The 27,169-nt window shown below is 36.2% G+C and overlaps 1 protein-coding gene across 1 annotated transcript; it reads right to left on the bottom strand.

The window, feature by feature from the left end:
- Positions 1-835: 835 nt before the first annotated feature.
- LOC126814545 (synaptic vesicle glycoprotein 2C) lies at positions 836-16,891 on the bottom strand. Its single transcript, XM_050539773.2, has 12 exons — positions 16,765-16,891; positions 16,194-16,256; positions 15,122-15,283; positions 11,720-11,882; positions 11,059-11,180; positions 10,313-10,470; positions 8,231-8,302; positions 7,686-7,811; positions 7,346-7,434; positions 5,509-5,750; positions 4,413-4,572; positions 836-2,149 (listed from the first exon to the last, which is right to left on the bottom strand). The coding sequence occupies exons 1-12, from the start codon at positions 16,775-16,777 to the stop codon at positions 1,966-1,968; spliced, it is 1,554 nt and encodes a 517-aa protein (XP_050395730.1). The 5' UTR covers positions 16,778-16,891; the 3' UTR covers positions 836-1,965.
- Positions 16,892-27,169: the final 10,278 nt, after the last annotated feature.

Below are 27,169 nucleotides of genomic sequence, written 5' to 3'. Positions count from 1 at the left end.
GCTTCCAGAATAAAGCTTTTTGTGATGCTACTTGAGAATTTGTTTATTTTAAAGAATATGGTTTTGGCAAAGTGTTCAACCAAACCGATATCAGTGGATAGGAACATTACCATTTGTTATTACTTTCTTTGTTAACCTTTTATAGGACTATAATCTACCTTTAAAGATGCCTTCCTGCGTGATTTGATGATATATTTGGACTAAAAACATATTCAAACTAATTAATCTATTAAAAATCTGCATCAAATCCCTCTCAAAACATTTTATTCACAAGGAAATACCCCAAGATATAAAAAAAATCTATTTTTAGAAGCCATATTTGTCATGTAACTTGGTTGAGGGAGGGCCCATTTTCAGAATGTTGTTACTTACTGTCCATTTGCCATACCTATTGCTTGCCTCGTGGGTGTTTTTAAGGGAATCTGGTATTTTTCTAGTAAGATTGGGAGTCTCTATTTTCCATTTATACCAACTTAGACATAATTTTATTGGAAATAACCACCCGATAAATACTTTCTTGAGAATGTATCTTTTAACTAGTAAATGATATGTTCACCATGACTTACCTATTGGTGAACATAATCCACAGAAATATATGCATCTATACTAGGATAAATCATATCTGAATAAGAATTATGTTGTGTATTACATAAAGTCATGGTAATTGTTCAAGTGATTTTCCATAACTAACTATAATCATTCATTGGTCTGTAGTAAATTATACAGCCAGATAGATTGTCCAGGAAGTTCTGTCGTCTATATGTGCGCAACTTGGTAACAAACCACTGGAGTTCATAAATCTATTTCCATATGCATACTGTAATAACAAGGCATGTTTGTTTGAGCCATAAATAATTTATTAGTGAACGCATAAATAAATATTACGTTGAAGGTGATAAAGAATTATTATGCACAATAGACAGACAATACATAGGGGATATGAAAACGCTGTGGTGTATGTAGTTCAGCTCTGAACCTAGGTCTCATAGAGCTGAACTATGGTGTGTGTTGAGTGTTTTGCCCGACACTTTTATCCTTTCCCCACCTACCCTTAAAGATACGTTCCCGTGTACAAGATGTGTGATTTTGTGATGTATTTGAACTAAAAACATATTCAAACTAATTAATCTATCCAAATTTTGCTTCAAATCCTTCTCAAAACAATGTTTACGCGATGGAATATCCCCGCTATAAAAAAAAAAAAAAAATATTAAAAGAGGTTATGTTTGTGTCACGTGACTTCGCTGACGAACTACCTAGCAACGGGTGCGAAGTCGGAGGAGAATTCATTGCATACACATTGCATAATTAAATTCTCGGATTATCCACTGTCCACGTCTTTTTCCGTAATTTTTATCTCCAAAAGTGTTGTACGTCTAACTCTTCATAAAATTTATCAACATGTACATCAAGCGCTCAACCTTTGACGTCACGCGAGCAGGCATTCCTAATCGTAGGGCTGTCGATTTGGGAAACCCTTACATGTGTGTCCTGTATGCGCTCCATGAGTGTTTTTCGGGGAATCCAGTATTTTCTAGTAAGATTGGATATTTTTACTTTCCATATATACGAAAATGCCACACTTTTATTGGAAATAACCACCAGATAAATACTTTTCTGGGAACGTATTTCACAGTACTGTGGTTGAAGTTCTTTATCAGCATTTTCCAATGAGCATTATGACATCTTCATTCAATGTACCGGTAACTGAAGTAAGTTTCCAATCTTCAAAAATAGCATTTATCTACTTTTTAAATAATAATAATGTCAAAATCAGTACTAAAGGTTAAAATTAAAACTGTACAAAAATTATACTAAATGCAGAAATATTCTTGAGTTAGTTAGGCCTGCAAACCCTCTAATTGCATCTGATTTCAGTGATGCTATAGGAGGCAGAAAAACTAAACTATAGAAAAATAATATAGCGTTAATAGGAAATGTCTAGCAGGAGGTAGGGCATACTATTTAATTTATATCTTTTTTTGTCATATCTGTTAGTTTTAAAGATGCTAGTCCACCAATAAGTGCAAGTCCTGATGTTAGCAATATAATAACAGAACAGTTACTGTCCATTAATGTGCCAAATGTCACATTAGCTAGTGTAGCGAACAATCGAACAAAAGCCAGTATAGCCCCCATAGCAGTTGATCTGAAAGGTAAAATAGAAAAAAAAAATAAACAAACTATTAATCTTCCAACTTAGATAAATAGACGTACACCCCCCCCCCCCCACTTGTAATGATTAGCACGCCCCCAAAATAACCATTGACGCAGTCTGGGCAAAATTTCCCTCATGTGTTCATTAGCCCAGTCCATGCAGAGAAGTAGAAAATTAAACCTCATTTCTATAGATTAGGCCTAGAATGATTTGTTTTATACATGTGTACCTGCGTCAGGGGTTGTGCTTGTACAGGCAACAAGGTATGCTTATTATATTTAGAACACCCAATGCCACTTCTCATGCACACAACTAACAATTCTTCTTGTAATTGGGGGAGGGATCTGTGAGTTTCTCAAAACTGATAACACGTTAAAGCCAGAACTACCAACCATTGGATAACCAAGCACACGTTTGTAAATTAATTATTTAGCTTTTTATATAGCAAAAAACACTAGATTTAATTTAAATTTATATATAAAGTTAAATCTTGACTTTTGTGCAAATTTTTCACTTTTAATATTTAAACTAAAAATACAACAAAAACTCAATATTGAACATAATATATATTTAGCTAAATATTTATACATTTAACTAAATAATTATATATTAAGCTAAATAATTATATATTTAGCTAAACATATAGTTAAATTTACAAAGCGCAGCCGTACCACGCCGTTTGTAAAATAATTATTATTGTAAGCGACTTCACACTAAACGATGACGTAGAGGACGTCCTCATTGCCTTGATCTGTGCGAACGGCACGGAGTACCGCGGCCGTGATTCGGGTTACAAGTTCGTGGTCAGCTTCCATTTCTAATTGATAGTAGGCCTATTGTGCCAAGGCTCACGTGTCGGGCACACGTCATCATTTTATGCGCAGTTTTTTGTGTCGCTTACGATAATAGAAATATTGGCGGGACCACAAATATATATTTAGTTAAATATTTATACATTTAGCTAAACATATATATTTAGCATGATATTTATATATTTAGTTAACTGTTTATATATTTAACTAAATATATATATTTAGTTTAATGTTTTTTATTATTTAGTTAAATGTTTATATATTTAGCTAAATGTTTAGCTAAATGTTTATATATTTAGCTAAATATTTAACTTTAGATTTTTCAGTGATTTAGTATTTAGCATTTATACCTACGAAAAACAGCACATTTAGCTATATATATATAACTAAGCGATGTGAAATCAAGATATAACATTTAATGTTTTTCATAGACCAAATACTCGACTTTTAGCTACAATATTTTTTTTATATTTACATATATGCCATTTTTGTTCTAATATTTATCTAATTATATATATTCGTAGTTAAATCTAATGTTTTTTGCTATAAAATTATTTTACAAACGGCGCCCCATAAGCACAAGGCTATGAAGTTTATATTAGGTGTTGATATTAAATTTCATGGAAATATAATAAATAATTGTGGATCTTAACAGGTACCGTGCCCAAAGACAATACTTGCAGGCTGGGGCGGGCTGGGTAGCTTTGGGTCCTCGTGCAACAGAAAAGTGGTATAATAAAATCAGTTCCATGAAGGGAGGTAATTCTAACTAATATGGTGGTTAATCTCAAAATTTTGTTGCAAATTAGATATAAAAAGATGTAATTTAATAGCAGAGAGTTACACTATAAAATTAGTGTGCTGCACATAACTGTGTTTTAAAATGAAATTGAGATGATACATTGGCCCCAAAAATGACCAAGAAATGCAAATTTAATGTACTAAATTGTGTCAAGCCCAAGGGAGGCATGTGGCATATTTAAGTCAGCCAGGGAGGTTGAATATTTGATTTCCGTCAAGGTTTTACAAACTCTGTGACATCTATCAATACTATTTATGGAGAACCCCACATGAAATATTTAATTTCAATTCACATATATTATTTTCTTCATTCAGCCACCATTACTACTACTAACAAGTGATTATGCTTTATACCGTCACCAAGGAGCCACATTACATATGGTGCTTGAGACTACATGTATAGAGAAAACGACGCTGCTTACTGATTTTAAAATGTTCGCTATCTCTTAAATATTGGATATCAGGAGCCCATATTTTCACGGTAAGAGAACAACATCAATATTGATTGAAATGGACCAATATTAATTCTAATTCGTGTTTTTAATGTCGAAGATTATGGATAATATTGAGTTAAGAGGTTTAATAATTCCTTTATCATATGGTTATGAATGAATTGGCATAGACGCAATGAGAGAGCTTACCTTAATTCTGTTGGATACATTTCCAAGGGCAGAATATCCAGAATACACCAGATTGCCGTAGAGCAGAACGTAAACACACAGCTAATAATAAGAATACTGTTTGTACTTCTTGCTAACCACAAGAAAAAGATGGATGAACCGAAAATTGTCAACATAACTCCTAAATTGTAAAGAAAGATTATTTAGGTTGAGCATGAACACTCCAGATAATATATTACGGTAATGAGTTTTTCACACAGAATTAATTATCAGTTTTATTCATTATAATATGTCTGAAGCAGCTTCTTTACATTTTAATGAAGACATGTTGTTAAGCTAAGATCCCACGTGTACACAATACGTGAGGCATTTAGAGCAAAATCATTTGAAAGCTGACTCAGTGTCTTGTCTAGCTTATTCCCTGCTCCCGAGGGTGATGTTCAAGCATTGTATGTATCTCACCAAGTAAATCCCGCAATGTGTCCATATAAAATAACCAGGAGGGGATTTCCCTAGTTGTATCCACACCCATAATATTAAACAAATCAGTATCTCTTTGTCATTTGAGATTCAACACTGAGACAAGTAGGTACAAGTTTTGTTAGCACACATACTTACGGGTTTTGACCACCTCATCAAAATAAAACCGAACTGTTTGTAGAGTTAAGTAACTTCTATATTTTTTTTTTCAATAATGACCTGATGTAAACATTTGTAAACTTTTCCAAGAGCTAAAATTAAATTGCAGATATACTTGTTGGAATAAAACCCGACAAAAAGCACGAAAGCATAGCGTAAAGCATGTTCCCTAAGCAACGACTGCGAGTTTTACAACATCTGGATAAGATGATAAGATGTAGACCTACGTAGTTAAAGCGAGATCAAGCCTTCTATTGAAAATGAGCGTAAAGTTGTCTGTACACACGCGTCTATTTAGCCTCGGCAGTAATATTTATGGCCATCAATTTCATACATTTAGATTTTAGAATATAATTTAGAAACAAATTAATAATGGGTGGAAAGATTCTTTGTTTTATATTTGAAGATCGGATTTAAATTATATGTTTTTAAGAGTCAATACACCATAAAATAAATTCACAATGTAAGAAAAACTTACGAAGTAGAATATTACGACCAATTTTGTCTAATAAAATGATTGGTAATATAGAGCCAACCAATGAAGCAGTCATGATAATAAATGTTTGTATATAAACAATATTAGGTGGTCCAGAACAATCAGGATCATCTATAATTGAACTGTCGGTCACATTAGTTGTTTGTTTGTAGCTACAAACAGAGCCCACACTATTTTCAGATCTTGAAAATAACTCAGGAAACCACATAAACATTCCGTAATAACTGAAAAATAAAACTGTGTTGTTATTGGAAGTGTGTAGACATTTTGACGATTTCCAATAATAATACACTAAATAGATTCTGATCAAACTCAGTTCGAATGAAGTCAACAAAACTTAGTGAACGGATGGGAATGGGAGTCAAAATCTGAGTAATTTTTTGTCTCAAGAATGTGATACAACAGGTTGCCCTGCATGAAATCTACATCGAACATGCCCTAATGTTGTTGATATCTAGTCTGTATAATTTTGTAGTAGGGTGAATTACGACCCGATAGTAAATGTTTAATACGTTGTGCTAATCCGCACAGTATTACTCAATTCAGTAAACAATATCTTAATGGATCTTAATCCACCTTAATTACCCCCCATTTATATCTATTTCATATTGTCTTATATATTTCTTTAATCACCTGTCTCCATGCAGTATTCTTTGTTTTACACTTTAAATTGACCTTATAAATTGTAATTAACGTCTACGGGCTAAAGCGTTTTAAGTTACCATGTCGGGTTATATTTAAAAAGGTAAATAAATCACTATACAATAGAAATGTTATTTAAGTATACTTTTAAAATAACATATTATTTCTTTTCTTAAGAAGTAAATTAGGTCGTCAGCTCTTTTTAATATTGGCATATGACATAAAATTAGAACAGAACTAATTTATTATAATACATGTATATTCTAATACCTATACAAGTGCGTTTCCACAATGGGCAACAATTCCTCAATTTTCTATGTGCGAAAATGAAGCAGGGTCCAAGCTAGTTCCTTTAGGAACTGTCTCTGACCGGACGATGTCCGCTGACAATTCCTAGCCCTCCCTATATAGCAGCAATATGAAAATACGGTAAAATACCGCTCTATCACACCTCTATTCTCAGGCTATTTTGGAACTCTTACCTTCTACTTTTCACAGTGATTCTTTATTTTTCGCAAAAGGAATCATTTCTCAAGATATCGGACACAAATTTATAAAAATTTAACACACTATTTTCAAGTAGAATTTAGCGAATACGGTCTGCGCATGTTCGAGTTTCGTAATGGCTGATCAGTTCAAACGTATTTTGTGTATGTTTTAATCGCAATATTCTACTTGAAAATAGTGTTGAATTATTATAAATGTGTGTCAGCCGTGGCAAGAAATTATTCCTTTGGCAAACAAAGATGAATCACGGTGAAAAATAGTCGATAAGGATTCCAAAATAGCCTAGACCAGAGGTGGAGATGAGCGGTATTATACAATTTGTAGCTACATATAAGAAGGGATAGGGACTGCCAGCGGACATTGCCCGCTTAGAGACAGTTGTCCAAGCTAGCTTCAAATTTTAAGTGGAAACGCTCCTAACTATCGGAGATTAGATATTTCTGAGACAATGCAAGTCTTCTGCATGTACGCAGGGAAAATTTGTGTCAAAGCTGGGATCGACTCAGTTGCAAAATTATTAATATTCCAATAAACGGTTACAACTGAATTTTAAAAGATAAATGTAACATCAAAGCTGGGATCGACTCAGTTGCAAAATTATTAATATTCCAATAAACGGTTACAACTGAATTTTAAAAGATAAATGTAACATCTAGATGGTCATACATACCCGAATGAAAATGTACTAGATATTATTGACAGAAGTATAGTTTTTAATGCATAGTGTCTGTTAAATAATGAGGCCAACTTTCTAAAAATCTGTTTAAAAATAATAATGACATATAAATGATAGATGGTGGCATACAAGGCAAGGAATCATTTATCGGTGCACCACAGAAACAAAATTTATACCCACAGAAAAAACCCCATATCATTAGATTTTTAAATGTTAATATTTGCAAGACATCTATTATTTGCGATCACAGATTCATTACACTCAATAATAACCACAACTCAAAAACATAGAATTTGAAGAAAAAAAACATATCAATTCACTCTGTTTTACTCACGGCTTTTATTGTGCTGAAAAACCTTGAAAATAGACAAACATTTGAACTCTTGTTTGGTATGGTGTCTGTTGTATTATTAATAAGTTGATCTTTTTCTGTATCACCAATAATTAGTTTCTTTATCTCCTTAGGTATAATATAGAATATGCAACATTATACAAAATAGGTCTTTGATAAAGTAAAGGGGTGGATTATGAGGCTGACCCAAAATATTTATAAAATTTAGGGAGATAAAACACTATTTTGGAGCTATTTAGGAATTAAGCATGCAAATGATAAGACGGATGTGGTTCTTTTATTTGTTGTACTGTTCGCACCCATGCGACGCGAAAAGAGAACAGAAGTGTCGTGCACCAATTGTGTGTTCTGGTGATTGTTTTTTGAAGACTATAGAGTTCACAATAAGTGATGACAATGTACACTCACAACATAGGTGTATAAAAACATGCAAAGATAGAAAATGTTCCATTCAAATATAATGTGATAATGTTTCAGGTAACAGATGATAATACAATTAATAATTTCCGAAACAGACAAATACTTACGAATAATTCTTTTCCGTTGTTCATTTTGTATATTTTCTGTAAAATTTGTATTGCTTCATCTTCCTTACCTTGCTGTAACAAATGGTATAATGATCAGTGGCATAATAATGCTGTGATTTTGTGGCATATAAATCCAAAGTTAAAATTTGATGCTCCACGGACACAGATATACGATCATTCCACCGATACATGTATGTTTAGTTAGCAGATGGACAACAATTTCTGACGGTTTGTATACAAGTCAAATTCTTTATTGAAACAAAGCCTGTGATAAACTGATATCACAGAAGGTGGAATTTCACTGTATATTAACTAGAGATAAGCATGCAAGCCTATCTGCTTCTAATACAGAACTCAAGGATTTGATAAGTAAATCTTCGTCTTCTTCATGCAACCTTGATCCAATACCAACATGGTTACTTAAACTGTATATAAATGAACTCTTACCAATAATTACACATATTGTTAACACATCAATTATGCATGGTAATGTAAGCCAGTTCACAAAAATCGCCCATGTTAAACCGCTACTGAAGAAACCAAATCTAGACCCGAATAACTTAAAGAACTTTCGACCTGTGTCTAATCTGTCATACATATCAAAACTAATTGAGAAAGTTATATCCACGAGACTAAAACACCATTTTGTTATTAACAATCTTGACGAACAATTTCAATCAGCATATAAGAAGGGTCACAGCACTGAAACAGCACTGCTGAGAGTATATAACGATATTGTTACTAACATAGATAATAAACAGTCTGTCGTATTAGTGTTACTAGACTTAAGTGCCGCCTTTGATACTATTGATCATGATATTCTATTAAACCGGTTACAAACACGTTTTGGCGTCGATGAACTATGTCTAAAATGGATACGCTCTTATTTAACTGACAGGTCACAGTATGTAGTCATTGAGAAAGCAACATCGTCTCCCAAAACCCTACGCTTTGGAGTTCCGCAGGGGTCGGTTCTTGGTCCCCTTTTATTCACTGCCTACACAACACCAATTGGCGATATCATCCGAAAACATGGAATTAACTTTCATCTTTATGCTGACGACACACAACTGTATCTTGCTTTGAAACCACCGAGTGACTCCACCGAAATCTGTAAACTTGAGGCTTGTATAGATGACATAAAAAATTGGATGAATCTTAATTTCCTAAAATTAAATGATGATAAGACAGAGGTCATCTTAATCAGCAGAAAATCTCTTTCTCAATCCGTTAAAATCGGTGATTCAACAATAACATCCTCTCAATCAGTTAAAAATCTTGGAGTTTACTTTGATCACGATCTTGAAATGAAAAGTCACATCTCTACTACCTGCAAATCATTAAATCTTCATCTTTACAACATTGGTAAACTTCGACCATTTATAACGTCAAATATCGCTAAAATGTTAACTAACGCTTTCGTTCTCTCCAAACTAGATTACTGCAATTCGCTTCTATACCAATTACCAGCATCAGATATAAACAGACTCCAGAAAATTCAGAACAAAGCTGCACGTATCGTTTCTCTAACTAAACAATCTGAACACATTACTCCAGTACTCCAAAATCTTCATTGGCTACCAGTTTATCAACGAATTAATTTGAAGATCGGTCTTCTAACTTTTAATTGTCTAAATAATAACTGTTCCCCACGATATCTTAATGAACTTTTAACCCCGTATAAACCAAGCAGGAACCTACGCTCTGCTGATAAAAACTTACTTCATGTTCCTACAGTAAAAACTAAAACTGGTGAACGGGCTTTTGTTTACGCCTCTGCTAACGTGTGGAATGAATTACCTAGACATGTAAAAGACTCTACTAACGTTGCTGTTTTTAAAAAAAATCTTAAAACCGAACTTTTTAAACGTGCTTTTAAACTATGAACATGTTGACATTTTAATGTTTTAGAACTATTTGTTTTATATTATATGTAATATTTTAATTGTGAAAAGCGCCGCGGAGCAGCTGTTAGCTGGAGCACTCAGTGCTATACAAAATGATTATTATTATTATTATTATTATTATTATTATTAATGATAGCCAAGGTCATCAACGTGCATTAACATGGTGCATATATACCTGTAGAAGATACTTGGGGCTTTCTGGCATAAATATAAATGCTATAAAAGAGACGAAACTTGGAACAGCACACAGACATATAAACAATCTCCATCCTCTATAGTCAATCACAGATGTTGTAAATCCCACTTGGTCTGGAAGAATTATCCAAGCTAATCCTGAAAAGTACATATAGGTTGTGAAGTGAATAACGTAATCAGGGATGAAGCGAGCTTTTGTAGTGCAGGATTGCAAGAGTAGTTCGGGAGCATTCCGAAAATTCATAAATGTTGGCCCCATTTAGTGCAATCTCAGTGAATTTCATACAAATTTTGGCTGAATGGTTCGAAAAGTTTATCTTGTTATTTTGATACTAAATCTTATCATCTGGTTAGTGTATTTATAAGCTGTGTGGGTACAAGACTGCTATCTACATTTATTGTTAGAAAATTTGCATTTCCACTTGTATTAGTGATATCTCAGTGAGTATTGTACCAAATTTTTGTGAAATAGTTTCAAAAATATATCTTCTATCTACTGTCTCAGATGGACGAAACAATAAAATGTATAATCTTGCAATGGAATGGGGTTTAACTTTAGCAGCTCGTCAACCCACTATTTTGAGATTGGCATAATGGTAAGAATTTTACTTATAATGACAAAGTTATCAGTTTGCAGTGATAAACATGAGTGTTTTGTGTGTACAATAGTGCTGTTTATGTACCAACTTTAACAACAGATAACCTGTATTACATTCCAATACTAACCAGATTCGACAACATTACCACTCATCCACAATAAAGTTAGGACACTTAACATAGTACCTCGATGACTCTTTTGTTGAAATTCGGCAAAATAACTAAATATAACAGGAACACTGCCACCGATACTGTTAATAAAAGTTATTCTTTTAAACATATACATTTACACAAGGGTTTCAGGTGTATGTTCCGAAAATTAACCGGAGGGGGTTCCGGGGTGGATTACCCGAGAATTATATAAAAACTGAAGCTCTGAGATTATATTTCTGCCCATTTAGGTGTATTAAAGCGGAGTGAGGCCATAATCATGCTGCCCACATTGTTGACTCGATGTTATTTTGATGAGTGTAGGAGAAACTAAAATATGCTCTACGGGAAGCCCCCGGATTCTCACTTTAGCTAGCCCCTCCCCCTTTTCAGTATGTATTTTGCTTCGTCGGGCCTGTTAGTTTTTTTCCCGAACTAAAAGATTAGGAGAAGATGAATCCAGAAACTTCGACGAGGCTCTTTCTTATAAACATAAGAAGGGTCTGCAAATCAGCAAACTTTAGTCTGTAAAATGTCCATGCGAAAGAGTAGACTGAAACCAGGCAAACCAATACAGCTAGAGGACGAAAATGTAAGTACAAATTAAATGAGGCCATTTAAAAACTTATAAAGCACTTACCCACAGCCACTTAAAATTCGAAGAGCCAGAAATTCTCTATAGCCGAAAACAAAACTGGACGTCAAGGCAAACACCCAGTTAACCATAAGAGATGCTAATAAAGCTGTTCTTCTACCAGTGATATCACCAATAGGCCCCCATATTAAACCCCCAAAAAACATTCCTGTAAATATATATATTTTCATGTTATTTTGGTGTTTAATTGGACATCCAGATCCTAACCCTAACCCTTAATAAATGGGAGTCGGTTCAACCATGATCACCCTTAATTGTGTAAACCAAAATATACTAATTCGATTCAAAATACTGGCTGTTCGGAAATGATTGCCACATTTCAGTAACTCAACAACATCTTGCTCGAGTTACTTAAGTCGTGCACGCGAGATAATTAAGTCGGGTGCGCGGGACAATACGATCGAACGGGTCTAATCCATACAGTGGGTAGGAAAGGACATCGAAATTATCACGATCGATCGACGTAATATTTCGATCGATCGACTCGTGCTAAGTAGGGACACGTCTCGGGCACTATCCTTGAACCTCAAACCAGCGGTGTGCAACGATGTTGCCGAGAAGAGTAGTCGGAAGCTGCAGGAAACGACGCACCTCCTAGCCTTCACTCAATCGTCTCACCCAATCACCACAGGCGCATGTCAAGGAATTTGAGCAGTTTAGGGCGAGGTCTAAGAGTTATCTGAGATTTTATAAAATCAGAAGGTCTGAGACAATATTTAGGCGAATACAGATAATATAGGATTGGATAGGAATCACAATGCTTCACTCGTTCGTTTGTTCAATGTTATTTGGATGAATGTAGGAGAAACAAAAAATATTTTATTCGCGAACAGCAGGGGTCTAGATCCTTCGGACCCCCCCCCCACCCTCTGGACACGCGCCTGGTTACCGCGAACTTTCGTACAATAAAACACAGTTTAGTCTCGTTATAGAAAGTTGATCTCGCTCGAGATACTAAGTCGATCGATTGAGATGTCCTTTACCAGCCACCGTATATTATATAATAATTAAAAACTTGATAATGTAAATTTCAGTCAAATTGATCCACTCTGAACCGAGAATTTAGCGATTGAATGTTGGACCTAGCCTCGATCATAATTTCTAAATGAATGAATGAGCGTTAAGCAGCAGATCGGATCATAATCCAGTAAATATCGCAGGCTAGCGATGACATCGAGAGTTGATTATAGTCTGGATAAGTTAATTAATGTCTAATTAATAATTTATATAACATTACAGGGCTAAAGAAAGACCTGCAATAGGTAGGTTTAGCTCGTGCATAACGTATGTTTAACTTAATTATCTGGAGCACTCGACTTCATTATCTGGAGTGCTCGACTTAATTATCTCGAGCGCTCGACTTAGTATCTCGAACGCTCGACTTGGTACCTCACGCGCCTAAATCAGCCACCGTACTATCCAGACACTTACAAGGTGTGGAATTTATCAGTGGCCTGTGTTTTTGACGCAGTGTGTCCATTTTCATCGTCTAATCAAATCTTTCCGGAGTACAGTAAAATGAAATGGAATGTTTATGACTCCCGCTTAACGGGGGTGACCTCTTAAAAAAATCTCAGTTTTTGTTAGTGCTAATTTCAAGAATTGTTTTACCCTGGCCTTGGATGCATCGGGAGCAAACATCTATACTCGCATCGGTAAATTTGGCTGTTGCTGAAACTGTCTATTGGAACTAAAATTCTTTGACTCAAGTCAACTCTCCGATATGAATTCTATAAACGTTTATGTTTGTACCAATTATTTTAAGTATTCGATAATATGTATCCATGTTTGTCATGACCAGACACTTCAACATAATTTAGAGTTGGTTAATACCGATTGATTTTGTTACGTTGTAATGTATTGGTTGTTGATCTGACTGTTGCACTAATTATAATTTGGGACAGAAATTTGCGGTGAGTATGGCGGTGCTTGAGTGGGATTAGGTCTAATGAAACGATATACTGCAAGGAGTATGGGAATTTATAGACTTATGGCCAACTCCACTTGAAAACTGAAAGTTTGTATTTTATTTCTTCAGATAGTCCCACAGGTCTCGGATATGGGTTTGCGGGAGTATGAACTACTACACTCAGTACTGTTACTTAGACCGGAGAACCTCCAGAAGTCCACAGTCTAGACCATGGATCCAAGACGAACAAGTAAAATGTCCTAATAGTGCTCACCATACTAGTGAAAATCCTGTTCCAGATCTTTGCATAGAGGGATATCATGTGACTAAGTGGATAAGACGCTGGCTCGCTTTCCTGGAGGTTGGGTGTTCGATCCCTGCATTGGCCGAGAAAGTTCATTCAGATTTTCCGGCGTGGTTTCCCCCTTGTCAGTGATGCAGGATGGAGGGCCTGACAAGGACAGCTGTCTAGTCGTTCGGGTGGGACGAAAAACCGAGGTCCCGTGTACACATTGGCGTGCACGTAAAAGATCCCTTGGCAGTTGGAATTCGATAAAACAGTAGGCCGTAGCGCCGCTGCCCGGGCAAAATTTCCCTCATAGCACACTGTATGGTGTATGCCCGTCTTCATTAGCCCAGGTTAGGAGCAGAACAGTAGGACGTTAAACCCCATTTCATTTCATTTCATTTCATTTCTTTGCATAGAGCCATGTATTATGTTGAAATTATAGAACCACCTATAGATAGTGGCCGTTTTATTCAAGATCGAGAGTGAACTTCAAACTCTTGCAAAGAGTTGATCGGTTATGAAAGAGAACATAATTAATCAAGTGCAAACCTCGGGTAGGGAAGAACAAGACTCACCTGATTGATTGTGGATGCGGGGTTATTCAAAAGACCGAACTCTACTAAATATCACTGTCACCTGCTGACGACGTATGCCTTTTATCACCGAGTTGATGAAACTGATTCATTATACTAATTAATATGTTTTGTGCATCAATATAAATAAGACCACATTATATAGTACATATATATGTCTACTAATAATTATAATAGTTGCTCATCATAATACGTGTTTATGTTTTTTTTTATGTCGTTGTCTATACGTTTTCACTTTTATTCTGTTCTTCCTGGTTTGGTGTACGAGTGTAAGTGTGACTAGGGCGTTGGCTATCGTTTCGAATTGGGCTGGACTTGATGTTTCCTAATGTTAACTTGATAAGCAAATATGTTCTACTGCATTAAATATTTGACTTATCAAAAAGTTGCTGTTCATATATTGAGCGAGGAAGATGAATTTAACCGCTCGCCCGAAGGGTTTGAGAGGTGAGTTACTCCCCGGTGGCAGGACAAAATTACCCAGAGTATTTACTTAATTATCTCTTCCGTTTTCAATGAAGTACAAAATCGATCTTGTTAATGGAAAGAATATTTATTGTAAAACATGCAAATATTTGTATTAATACAACAGTTACCTATGAAAACAGATGCATCGATCCAACCTTTAATAAAAGTTGTGAGGTTAAGGTCACACACAGCAGTCGACATTACCATCGACAGTGACAGTATTTCTATGGCATCAGCCATTGCAGCCAAACAGCAGAACAAAAAGAGAAAAACGCTGAATTTTCCGTAACCTATAATGAAGAACCAAATCCATGGAAATTACATTCACGGAATATAAATATTGCAACCGATGTGTAAATTCAACTTTATGGAGGTTGGCTGTCATGGTCGATTTTTTTTCGGAAGCCTTTTGAAAAAAGAAATCAATTATTAATTGTCAAGTCCCCTTTCATTACACTTAAATCTATTGTCTGTTGTTTGATCAACAGGTGGATTTTGTTGCGTAACTAACATGAAGATTCAGTCTACAGATCTGTTTGCTTTAATAATTAGAAACTGGACTCAACTGAACAAAGGTATATTCCCTCGCCATCTGTTCTGACAGTTGTGTATAAAATAAGCGTGCAGTGTTTCCAAATTAATGTGCAGCCTCATTTTGTACAGTAATGAAATGACACTATACTAACTACATTTATTTTTACATGGCGTTTTCAATTATCAATCAAATTTGGTCAACGCCCAAGTTTCCCTTTCCTTTGAGACATAGTGGCTGTTTGGGTTATCTTGCGTGGCTATCTTTTTTTTTTACTTTATACCTTGTCCGACACCATTCTACCATCTGATCATGGGCCAAGTTTACTACCCCATCTGATCAGATCCAAACCTGCACTGTTAAGAAGGCGACTACAAATTTCCCCGTTTCATCGCGCTCTCTGTAGTGCCATTACAAATCAAAAGGTGTTAATACAGATAATCAAGAAATAAAGGTCATTTAATATTTCCTTGCTGAAAAATGGACATCTGCTTTAAGGAATTAAACCTCTTTGGTTTAGTACCAATTAATTACGGGTTTGTTTCGAATGGCTGAGCAGAAGTCGGTTTGTTTCCTAATTTTAGATTTATTTTTGTCTTCATGTGTCGACACATCTATGGGTAGAAAACTTTAAACTAATTGTATGCTTACTTCCAGCAGTAACTTACCAATGGTATTAATAACAGCTTCATATACATATTCTCCATCTTGCTTTACAATGTCTTTATCATCTTGATTATGCAAATACGAGATAATACACAATGTCACAAATAAATAAAACTACGTAATGATAACGAAAATCGCGAATTCTGAAATCTGTCAGAGACATTGGCGGAATGTGGTTTTGCCGTAAGCAGAGGGTTTAAATTATTTATTGTGTTACAGTAAAATATCCACCTTTTTTACTTCTGTGTATATTTGGTAAGTCATTCTGATGTTATCTTCTGCTTCTCGTTCATGAATGATATTCGGTGACTAATAAATATCAAATACTGGTATTTTTAAATGTCAAACATACTAACATTCAGTAGAGTAGGCTCCCGTTGATTTATCATTTCGATTTGTGTTTTGATATTTTATATAAAAAAGACATGATTATTATTATGTGAGATTATCTGTGACCCAAATGATCAACATATAATAATGGATAAATTACAGGTGAATATTACACTAAAATGCCATTATCAAGGTCTTTGTTACTGACAATTTATGCTAAAATGAGGGAAATATAAATCTTACCATCTATTGCCATTCTTATATCCGGCACGTGTCTTATCAACTGAATACCCTGTCCTTTTTCTGTCTTACGCTTAAGTTTTGCTGTTTTCTGTTATACAGCATAGCGTATCAACTTGTCATTCAAAATGTCATTGCTACATTGTTTAACATAACTATTGATTTAAAATTTACAGCTAGCCTACTTTATTCAATATGTATGTTATCATCTGAAAATATCAACAGCGGCGCCCAAATAAGCTTAGTCATGCATGTATATAGCAATTCATAAAAGTAGTCATATTGTTATTGTTCTATTGCAAAATAAAATTTACATGACAATAAGTGATAAGGGTAATAAGTCGTGAATCAATTTGTCACAACTGATAGGCTTCTTCATAACATTAACAAAATCAATACATATAAATTCCAAGTGTTCAGATAACTATAACTGTTATACAGACAAGTATTTTCTCAAAGCAATTATAGGGAATCATTGAAGTTACAGGCGTATAGTCCGACGCTCAAATTGTCTATAAGTTTTTACGCCCAAACTGGTATTAAAACAATAGGCCTAAGTAGCCAGTTAACGAAACATACGCCCAGCGAGCCGCGTTGTGAGCTAAACAACACATAAATATTTGAACTTGTCTTTGTTGATAGTCGCTGTCCATTTACCATGAATATCGAAGCCTAAGAAAAGTCTTGGATTATCCTCTCACAATCGTTAGCCTGATTGGTTTTTCAGGGAATCCAGTATATTTCTTGTAAGATTGGGTGTCTCTACTTCCCCTATACTTTTGTTGGAAATAACTACCCTATAAATACTTTCGTGGGAATGTATCTTTAAGTCCAAAAACTAAATTTAAAAGCCTTCACACCAAGAGTTGTGGTAACAAATTTTAGAAGAAAACAGCGTTTAAAGGGGCCCATACACGTTCAATAAAACCATCAATATTATTGACCCAACATATTGACTCGATATATTGACTCAATAATATTGACTCAATAATATTGACGGGAATTGCCCACACACGATTCAATATTCCCATCAATAATTTCATCATTTTTTGGTCATTTTTCAAAATGGATGCAGCGGTCACTGTTGCGCTACTCATGACAGTTGACGAAGAAGAAACGCGAAAAAAACGATAGAATGAAAATATTGACGCAATTATTGACAGATTCTCCACACACGATCAATATTGTCATTCAATAAATTGACCGTCAGTCAATATATTGATGAACCATCAATAAAAATCAAAATGGTTTTGATCCGTCAATATATTGACGCAATGATGGTTATTGACAATATTTTACATCAATATAGCCCACACACGTTCAATATTGTCAATAATATTGACGGAATTATTGAACGTGTATGGGCCCCTTATCGGCTCGCTGCATATCGGGATCCATCGGTGTCTCATCGTTTGAATCATTTTGTGAAATAAATTCGCAACGTGATGAGAAAATTATATAGATAAGAAAATTATGTTACAATATAAAGATTAATTTGATATGCAGGGATATGAAAATTAATGAAAATGGTAACAATATTTTCTTTCAATATAAAGATTAATTTGAAATGCAGTGACATGAAAATTGATTAAAATGATAAGAAAAATATGTTCAATATAAATATTAGTTTGAAATGCAGTAAAATGAAAATTAAAGAGCACAAAAAAATGACTAAGAAAAAATATATGTACTTAAAGCTAGTATTTATACACTTCACAATAAACCACACCAATCTGATTAAATAGGTTTGGCTATCTTGGCTCAATTTTCGAGGCTGGTGACCAAACTCAGGCACGACCCACTACGCTGCGTCCGCAGTGAACTGCTTTCGCAGTGAGCTGTTAGTGAGGCCAGCATGGTAGGCCAGAGAGTCCAAATAAAATTTAGTTGATACTTGATGAATGTCATCGTATTAGATGTAGGGGTGGAATGGAAGCAGCTACCTCAAAAATGTAGGCTATAGTTTGATACAAATTTGATCATTTTGTAAAATGCGAATTTTCCCGCCAAAACTGACCACCATCTTTAATTATTCCCCAATATATTAATCACCAAAATTTGCATGGAAACGGATTCAGCTACCTCTAAGACGTATATTTTGATACCAAGCTCGGTTTTGATTTTGGCAATTTGACACATTTGGACACGGATTTCGGACTGGGACTTTTATTTGGGGGGGGGGGGGAGGGGGTGATAATATATGTACGTCTAGACCGACCATAAACCGTGTTCGGCATTTCTATTGCAGCACCTGCCCGGGATTATGCGGAATTGAGTTAAAATGCCTGGACCAACTAGTGTTCATTTTGATGCATACATTTTTCCCACAATCTCAACACCCCAGTCATACAATTGGGGGTTGGGGTTGATTTAGCAAAGCATTTCTATTGCAGCACCTGCCTGGGATAATGCGGAATTGAGTTAAAATGCCTGGACCAACTATAGTGTTCATTTTGATGCATACATTTTTCCCACAATCTCAACACCCCAGTCGGGTTGATTTTAAATACAATTGAGGGTTGGGGTTGATTTAGCAAAGCGTTACACCAATGCTTCACTGGGCTAACACCACCGTAACCCTAGTCTCGGTCACCCAGAACCTTCTAGTCTTCAAAGTACGGAGGGTCTGTGCCAGTTGTCAACATTAGCTGAAACCTTCCATTGCCCATGCGCAACCTGTAGTTTGTTTTTATGTGGTTGATTATTGATTATCCAGGAAATTTCGCCAGGTCAAGTAAAAGTTGCGCTCCTTCCCGAAATAAATCCCAAAATTCATGCATTATTATAAACAAACACGAATCGTGACTACGGATTAGGATCAATAAAAGACATATGGTCCACGAAGCGAGAAATTTTAGAATAAAAAACTAAGCGTGTTAGATATTGGCAATGCAAATGCATTTTCTGAAATGGCAATTTTTAAATTAATTTCATGGGCGTCAACATCTTGTTTTAGGGCTAGTTACCTCCCCTAGATTTGGTTCACGATAATGTAAAAAGGCTGGATATTCTAGCCAATTACCTAGTTATTCTCACACGTTGACAACCTATCAAGACTAATATTCGCAGAATATTTGTCTGAATGATAGAGACTACCGTAACCATGAACATGAACTGACTTTATAGCTAGCCCATAACAAGATTAAATATGGCAAGATAACAAGATTAAATAACTGGTGATAGTAAAATTGGCTAGAAATGTGTTTGGGTGGGTCAATGATCTGAAAAATCGGCTCTCCTGGCCATCACAACTAAACTATTTTTAACGAGACAATCATATCAAATGTAAACAACCGTAAATTGTGAGCTACTTATAAGGGGTTCATATGGGTTGATTTGCTCGAGATTTTACAGATATAAAAACTAACACTGTGTAGCTGATTTGTACACTCTTATTGTTACAGGGTCAAGTTACAGGGTTATATATATTTTGGGTTTAGTTGTTGAAATTGGTCTATAACATCATTTCTCAGAATACAATTGGTTCGTGTTATCCTAAAGTTGCTTCCATGTATAGGCTACGAAAGGGAATCATGGTGTTCCCACCATATGAGAATTCCAACTACAATCCAAGTATGTTGCTCTATGTATACCATTTTATTAATGGGTCCTGACAAGTGAGAACCTGGCTTGGAAAATCAACGGATACTTTCCATGTTTCGTTGGTCAAGGCGCAGAACTGCATGACGAATGACAAGCGAATGACAAGGAATTTCTAAGCAATAACTGCTCCCTTTAGGCCAATATAATTCAACTACAGTACTGAGTTTAATAACTATCGACTTATTTTTTCTTTATTAGTGGTGACACCGTGGCCTCCGCCATCGATCCACCAGTAAAATTTATATTTAGGATAAATCAATCTAGTAACAAGTCACTGGAACGATAAACCGAATCTAGATATTATTTATTATTTTCTTGCATAAAAATTATGTCAAGTAAGATTCCATAGCTTTATTTAATTCTATGAAATAGTATAGTTAATAGTTTTGTTTATTGAATGCCAAAGATAATGCCTTTTTCACCAGAAGACTGACAAATTGAATAACAGACGAATGACAAAGAGAATGACATGAGACGTGTTCACTCACCTTTTTCGTCCGTCCGGCGAATTCTGTCATTCATTTTGTCATTCGTCCGGCTAATCTGTCTTATTCTGTCATTCATCTGGTGAATCTTTGTCATTCTCTTTGTTATTCGTCCGACAAATTAAATTCTTAAACATTTATTTATGCATTAGAAAAATAAATAAAGACGTTTGAAGTATTTGCAGGTAAAAATTATTTCCTATTTAGTGTACGCTCGTCCAGTAAACTGCAGTGACATACATTTTGTCATTCGTCTGAGATAATTTCTGTCATTCACTTTGTCATTCGTCTGGTGAACCTGTGTTATTCTGTGTCACTCATCGGATGGACCTCTGTCATTCTGTGTCATTCGTCTGATGAACCTGTGTTATTTTCTGTATCACACACTTTGTCATTCGTCCGTCCAGTGAATTCTGTCATTCACTTTGCCATTCGTCCTGCGAATCGGTTGTATTCTTTGTCATTCGTCTGGTGAAGCTGTGACATTCGTCCGGTAAACCCGTGTCATTCTCTTTGTCATTCGTCTTGTGAACGTGTGTCATTATCTGTCATTCGTCTGCTGAACCACTGTCATTGACTTTGTTATTCGTCTGACCAACCTCCGTCATTCGTCCAGTGAAGCTGCGTCATTCTCCGGGTCACACATTTTGACAGGTGCACCAGACGAATGACAGAGGTACACCAGACGAATGACAGAGGTTCACCAGACGAATGACAAACAAAATGACAGAGGTTCACCACACGAATGACAAACAGAATGACAGGTTCACCAGACGAATGACGAACTCAATCACACAGGTTCACCACACGAATGACAAACAAAATGACAGAGGTTCCCCAGACCAATGACAAAGAGAGTGACAGAGTTTCACGTGGACGTATAAAAATGACAGAGGTTTAACACACGAATGACAGATGAATAACAATAAGAATGTCAAGGGAATGGCTGGTTTATCAGCCGAATGACAAGAGTTCACCAAACGAATGACAAAGTCAAAGACAGATTATACAGACGAATGACAAAAATATTGGCAGTGATTCACCGGACGAATGACAGAGGTTTGCCACACGTGTTCAACGAACGAATGACAGAGGAGGAAATGGGTTCGACAGGGATTCAGTCGAATGACAAAGTGAATGACAGAGAGCTTTCACCACGCGGATGGCAAGGGGAATGAATCGTGTTCCGGGACATATGAAAACGTGAATGACAGAAATCCCCAGACGAATGACAGGGAATTACACCGGACTATTTACAGAGTGAATGATAATTCGCCAGACGGACGAATGACAAAGTGGATGAAATAGGTTTACAGGACGAAAGACAAGTGGATAAACACGTTCAACGGACGAATAACAAGGAGGATGTCAGATTCACCAGACGAATGACAAAGTGGATGGCAAGAAATTTGTCGGCTGAATGCCAGAGGTACAAAGTGAATGTCACAGGTTCACAAGACGAGTGACAGAGTATGAAACGGGTTCGCCGGCCTAATGATAGAGGTCATAGACGTAACAGCAGCCCCCCCCCCCCCACACACACACACAAACACTATTCGCGGATCCGGTGAACCGTTCATTTTTGGGCAATGTATTTCCGTTCTTCGGGCACAAACATTAGAGAATTAGACCATCTATCATATAATTGACAAATGAAATCGCTCGTGGTTTACTTTTTGAATACTACAATACGTAAGTGAAGCTATGTGCAAAACTCGTTTTAGTTTCAGATCGATTCATTCTAAAAATTGGGAAGACAAAGAAAATTTTCGGGCAAATCCCCCGCCCCCTATATGTAGGTTCACCAGGCGACTGACAAAGTGGATGACAGAAATCACCAGGCGAATGGCAGAGAATGACACAGATTCACCGGACGAATGACACTGCATGACATAATCCACCGACCGGAGGAATGACAAAGTGAGTAACAAAGATCTAGAGAATGACAGATGTTCACCATACGAATGACCAGGTGGATGACAAATCCCCAGGTGAATGGCACAGATTCACCGGATGAATGACAAAGTCACCAGACGAATGACAGATTCATTTTTTGTATGAGAAGGGGTCTGATACTAGCCACGATAACGTAGGTAAAAACGTTGAGAAATACTGACGGAAGGTTGAGAAATGAAATGAAATGAAATGGGTTTTAACGACCTACTGTTCTGCTCCTATGCTGGGCTATGAAGGAAATTTTGCCCGGGCAGCGGCACTATCGCCTACTGTTATATCGAATTCCAACTGCCAAGGGATCTTTTACGTGCATTCCAATGTATACACGGGACCTCGGTTTTTCGTATCATCCGAAGGACTAGACAGCTGTCCTTGTCAGGCCCTCCGTCCTGCATCACTGACAAGGGGGAACCACGCCGGAAAATCTGGATGAACTTTCTCGGCCAATGCAGGGATCGAACACCCGACCTCCAGTCTAGCGAGCCAGCGTCTTACCCACTTAGACACGTGATCCCCCGGAAGGTTGAGAGATGAGCTTTCTTATCTAGTGTGATACAGGCTGTTCCCTGATCAGTTTCATCCAATTGAAATAAAATATTAATTAACCCCAAAAAGACAAATTAAGTCGATAGTTATTAAACTCAATACTGTAGTTGAATTATATTGGCCTAAAGGGATCAGTCATGCAAATTAGGGAGGCCCGCAGAACTGCGCCGACTGAGATATATTTTCCGACTATAATTTATGAACTATATCTTTTTTATATAAATTCCCAGATAACTCATTTCACAGTATATTTCACTCGAGTTTTGGGGATGAATATAGTTCCGACGCCGTCCCCTCTAACCCCAACCCACGTTGCCGCCACCAACGCTGACCTTCCCGGGTCAGTCAACTATATAAAAATGAGATACACTATCAATAACGATTATATGACCTTGTATAGCATTTGTTTGAATATGGCAGATGCAGTGACCGGTAGAGTATAAAATTACATTCTTGTAAATACAGAGAATTTTAGGCTACTAAAGACAATTTGTCAGGAAATTAATAAGACATTGTCTTTACTTTTCTACCTATTTTTTTCTCATCAGAAGTCTTGCTAAATATTAAGGGTCCGTACATTAGATAATCCACAAAAATATTAAACCGAAAATTGACGTCCATAGTTTGAATAGTCCAATATCTAGATACAAAAATGTACCAGGTAATTAAAACTTTGGTATACATGTATTTTAATGAGCATGTTTTGGTCGACTACAGATCAATCATGACTAATGGTACGATGTAGGAAGTTGCCGCGAAATAGTACTATAAAAGACTAAATTCTGCAAACAAATCGCAAACTCTCCTTGAGAACGGAGGACCTGACATGGAACGGTGTCTAGTAGTTCGGATAGGATGAAAACCGAGGCCCAGTGTACACATTAACATGCGCGTAAAATAACCCCTGACAATTGGAATTCAAGAAGAACATTCAGTAATAATAACATTCCAGAATATCTGCAGTCGGTAAATAGTAAAGAGTTCAAAACTGCGATGCCTACTCATCCGCTTGCCATAGAAATGATTATTGCTATATTTTTATGGATGCATAATATTCAACTACTTTAGTTTATGCGCCACAAGTGTTTTGTTTTGTATTTTTATGTGTTTCTTATTGTTTACATTGTTATAATATTCTATAAATTTTATTTTATATGGGTTAAATAGGGATTAAGCGTCCACCGCGACTCGAAAATATAGTTTAAAAATGAACAATACGTTTTAAATATATATTTTGCAAGTTACGTGACTATATGGGCCCTAGTTATGTGATGGACAAAAAACTACAAATTGAGTAAAAATGAAGTAATGCCATGGTGCCGGATCAGTTTATTTTGGCTGCAGCATTTTCTGATACTGGCAATAGTAGAAAAATGCTAATATTTTTGATCATCGACTGATGAAACACGAACGTTTCATCGAATAAACAAGATAGTAATTTATTCAGTATTACTGACGTGAACTTGAGAGTTGGTACGTGAATTAAATATGGAAAATTTGGCTATTTTCTATGGTGGCTGATAGTGGCCATTTTAAATCTCGCCCTTTTCATAACGCGACAACACGACATCACGACAGTATTGACGCAATCATACGACACTAAATTCTGTCGTATCATCGTGTTATTTTTATCGTAACGTCGAGATGTCGACTTATTGTCCTAGTCTCTTTCTACAAGTCACAAAAATACAGCTGTACTCATTACATCATATATAGGCCTAAGTAGTAGATTTGATAAATATAAAAGAGATAGTAGGAAAACGTTGATTAATTATTTGTTTTCTCAAAATAATGAAACATTTTGTGTCCACTAGTGAATTATATTTGGTATTATATTAAAAAAATCTAGAATTACAATAGCAGGACCAAAGTGAGTTAGCTAAGTTAATTCCTTGAAGAAAAAGTGGTGTCGGGAGGTATCGAACAAGTAAGCATTCATTGCCATGTGTACGACACCCACCAATATTTATAGATGACTGGAGCTATAGTTTAAAAGTGATTTCAGAAGAGAGGGTGGGAAGGGGATTGTAAAAAAACCAAATCGGGTCACATTCTTTAAAATCACAGCATTATCATAGTGCAGCACGTCGCCCCAATAGTTGCAGGAGTTTTTTTGAATGAGGTGGAGAAAACGATTCGCAGCCTGTCATTGAGTCAACTGGCGTGGTTTTGAATCCCCGGTTGTACGTGACAAGGTGTAGGGTCGCCTGTCAAACCTCGTGGGTTTTCTCCGGGTCCTCCGGTTTCCTCCCACTGCTAAAGACCCCTACGCGCAAACGATTTATTGAAATAAAATTAAACCATATGTTAGTCCCGAAATGACCTAATTTGTGTCGAGTGGACGTTAAACCCTCCCTCTCTCTCTCTCTCTCTCTCTCTCTCCCATTGACATCACTAATGGGATTGAGGCCTAGATTAGTAAAAATAGGCCCAGTAATATCTTCAACTATGAACACACTCTAAAAGCCTCATACCCCCCCCCCCCCGTCACCCAAATAGATGCAGGAGTTTTTTTATGAGGTGGAGAAAACGATTCGCAGCCGTTATTGACCTTATCGCATATAGGCTTGCATCCGTTTGACACCACTAATGGGAATGGGGCCTAGATGAGTAAAAATAGGCCCAGTAATATCTTCAACTATGAACACACTCTAAAAGCCTCATACCCCCCCCCCCCCCCCCACGTCTCTTATTTAGTTTTACAAATAATTCCAGAATCAATAAAATGGTATCAATGATGTTTGATGCAACTGGAAAATAATATGTCAAAAATTGATTAAACATGAGAAATATTATTACATATTGAATCCGTATCAGTGATAACGTACATTTACTCAATATGTCCCTTCCAATGGATCATCATTTAACATGAAACAAGGAAAGCAGCGATCGAAGAAAAAGATTTAAAAACACACACATTTCAATATGACAGTAGTGATTCGGTCATGCATTTACATTCGAGAGTGTCATGCTTTCTTTGAAAGTAATGATTGTGCCAAATTTGAACAAAGTCAGTTTACATTCGCGGCCTATAGGTAGAGTGTTGACAGATCAAACGTAAAAAAACCCAAAGAAAAAACCAGACCTATAAAAATATATTTCTAAAACTCTTTTAATTTTGAAATAATATTGTTTTCGCGTGTGCTAAGTGTTTCGGCGAACACATGTAGTTACAGAAAGGGTCTTGTAGATTAAGACTATAGCGCATGTGCAGTTTCAAACTTCCGACACGACAAGTCGACAAGTCGATGATACGACAAAACCAAACTGTCGTATCATCGACTTGTCGACTTGTCGTCTCGGAAGTTTAAAACTGCACATGCGTCATAGTCTTCATCTACAAGACCCTTTCTACAACTATTCGCTAAAACACTTATCACACGTGAAAACAATATAATTTCAAAATTAAAAAAGGTTTAGAAAATATATTTTCATAGATCTGTTTTTTTTAAGGTGTTATCTGTCAACCCTCTGGTATAACTACAGACTGCGGAACTAGATGTTCAAATTTGGCATAATCATTACTTTCAAAGACAGTGTGCTATGAGGGAATATTGCCCGGGAAGCGGCGCTACGGCCCGCTCTTATATCGAAATCCAACTGCCAAGGGATCTTTTACGTGCACGCCAATGTGTCCACGGGACCTCGGTGTTTCGTCCCATCCGAACGACTAGACAGTTGTCATTGTCAGGCCCTCCGTCCTGCATCACTGACAAGGGGGAATTTTGTCGGCCAATGCAGGGATCGAACCAATCTGTGAAAAAAGTCGTCTAATATCTCTGTAAAAGATGACTGTTTTCAACACATGCAATCACGTC

Source organism: Patella vulgata, chromosome 3 (genome assembly GCF_932274485.2).
Source record: "Patella vulgata chromosome 3, xgPatVulg1.2, whole genome shotgun sequence".
NCBI classification, from domain to species: domain Eukaryota; kingdom Metazoa; phylum Mollusca; class Gastropoda; family Patellidae; genus Patella; species Patella vulgata.
This window is presented reverse-complemented; position numbering and strand designations above follow the sequence as displayed.

Excerpts from the sequence above, each read along its gene's own strand:
- LOC126814545 (XM_050539773.2), bottom strand. Across the intron at positions 8,303-10,312 it reads GCCCCAAGTATCTTCTACAG|CAAGGTAAGGAAGATGAAGC; the intron begins GTATATATGCAC and ends CATTTGTTACAG. Across the intron at positions 4,573-5,508 it reads TGGTCGTAATATTCTACTTC|GAGTTATGTTGACAATTTTC; the intron begins GTAAGTTTTTCT and ends TTTACAATTTAG.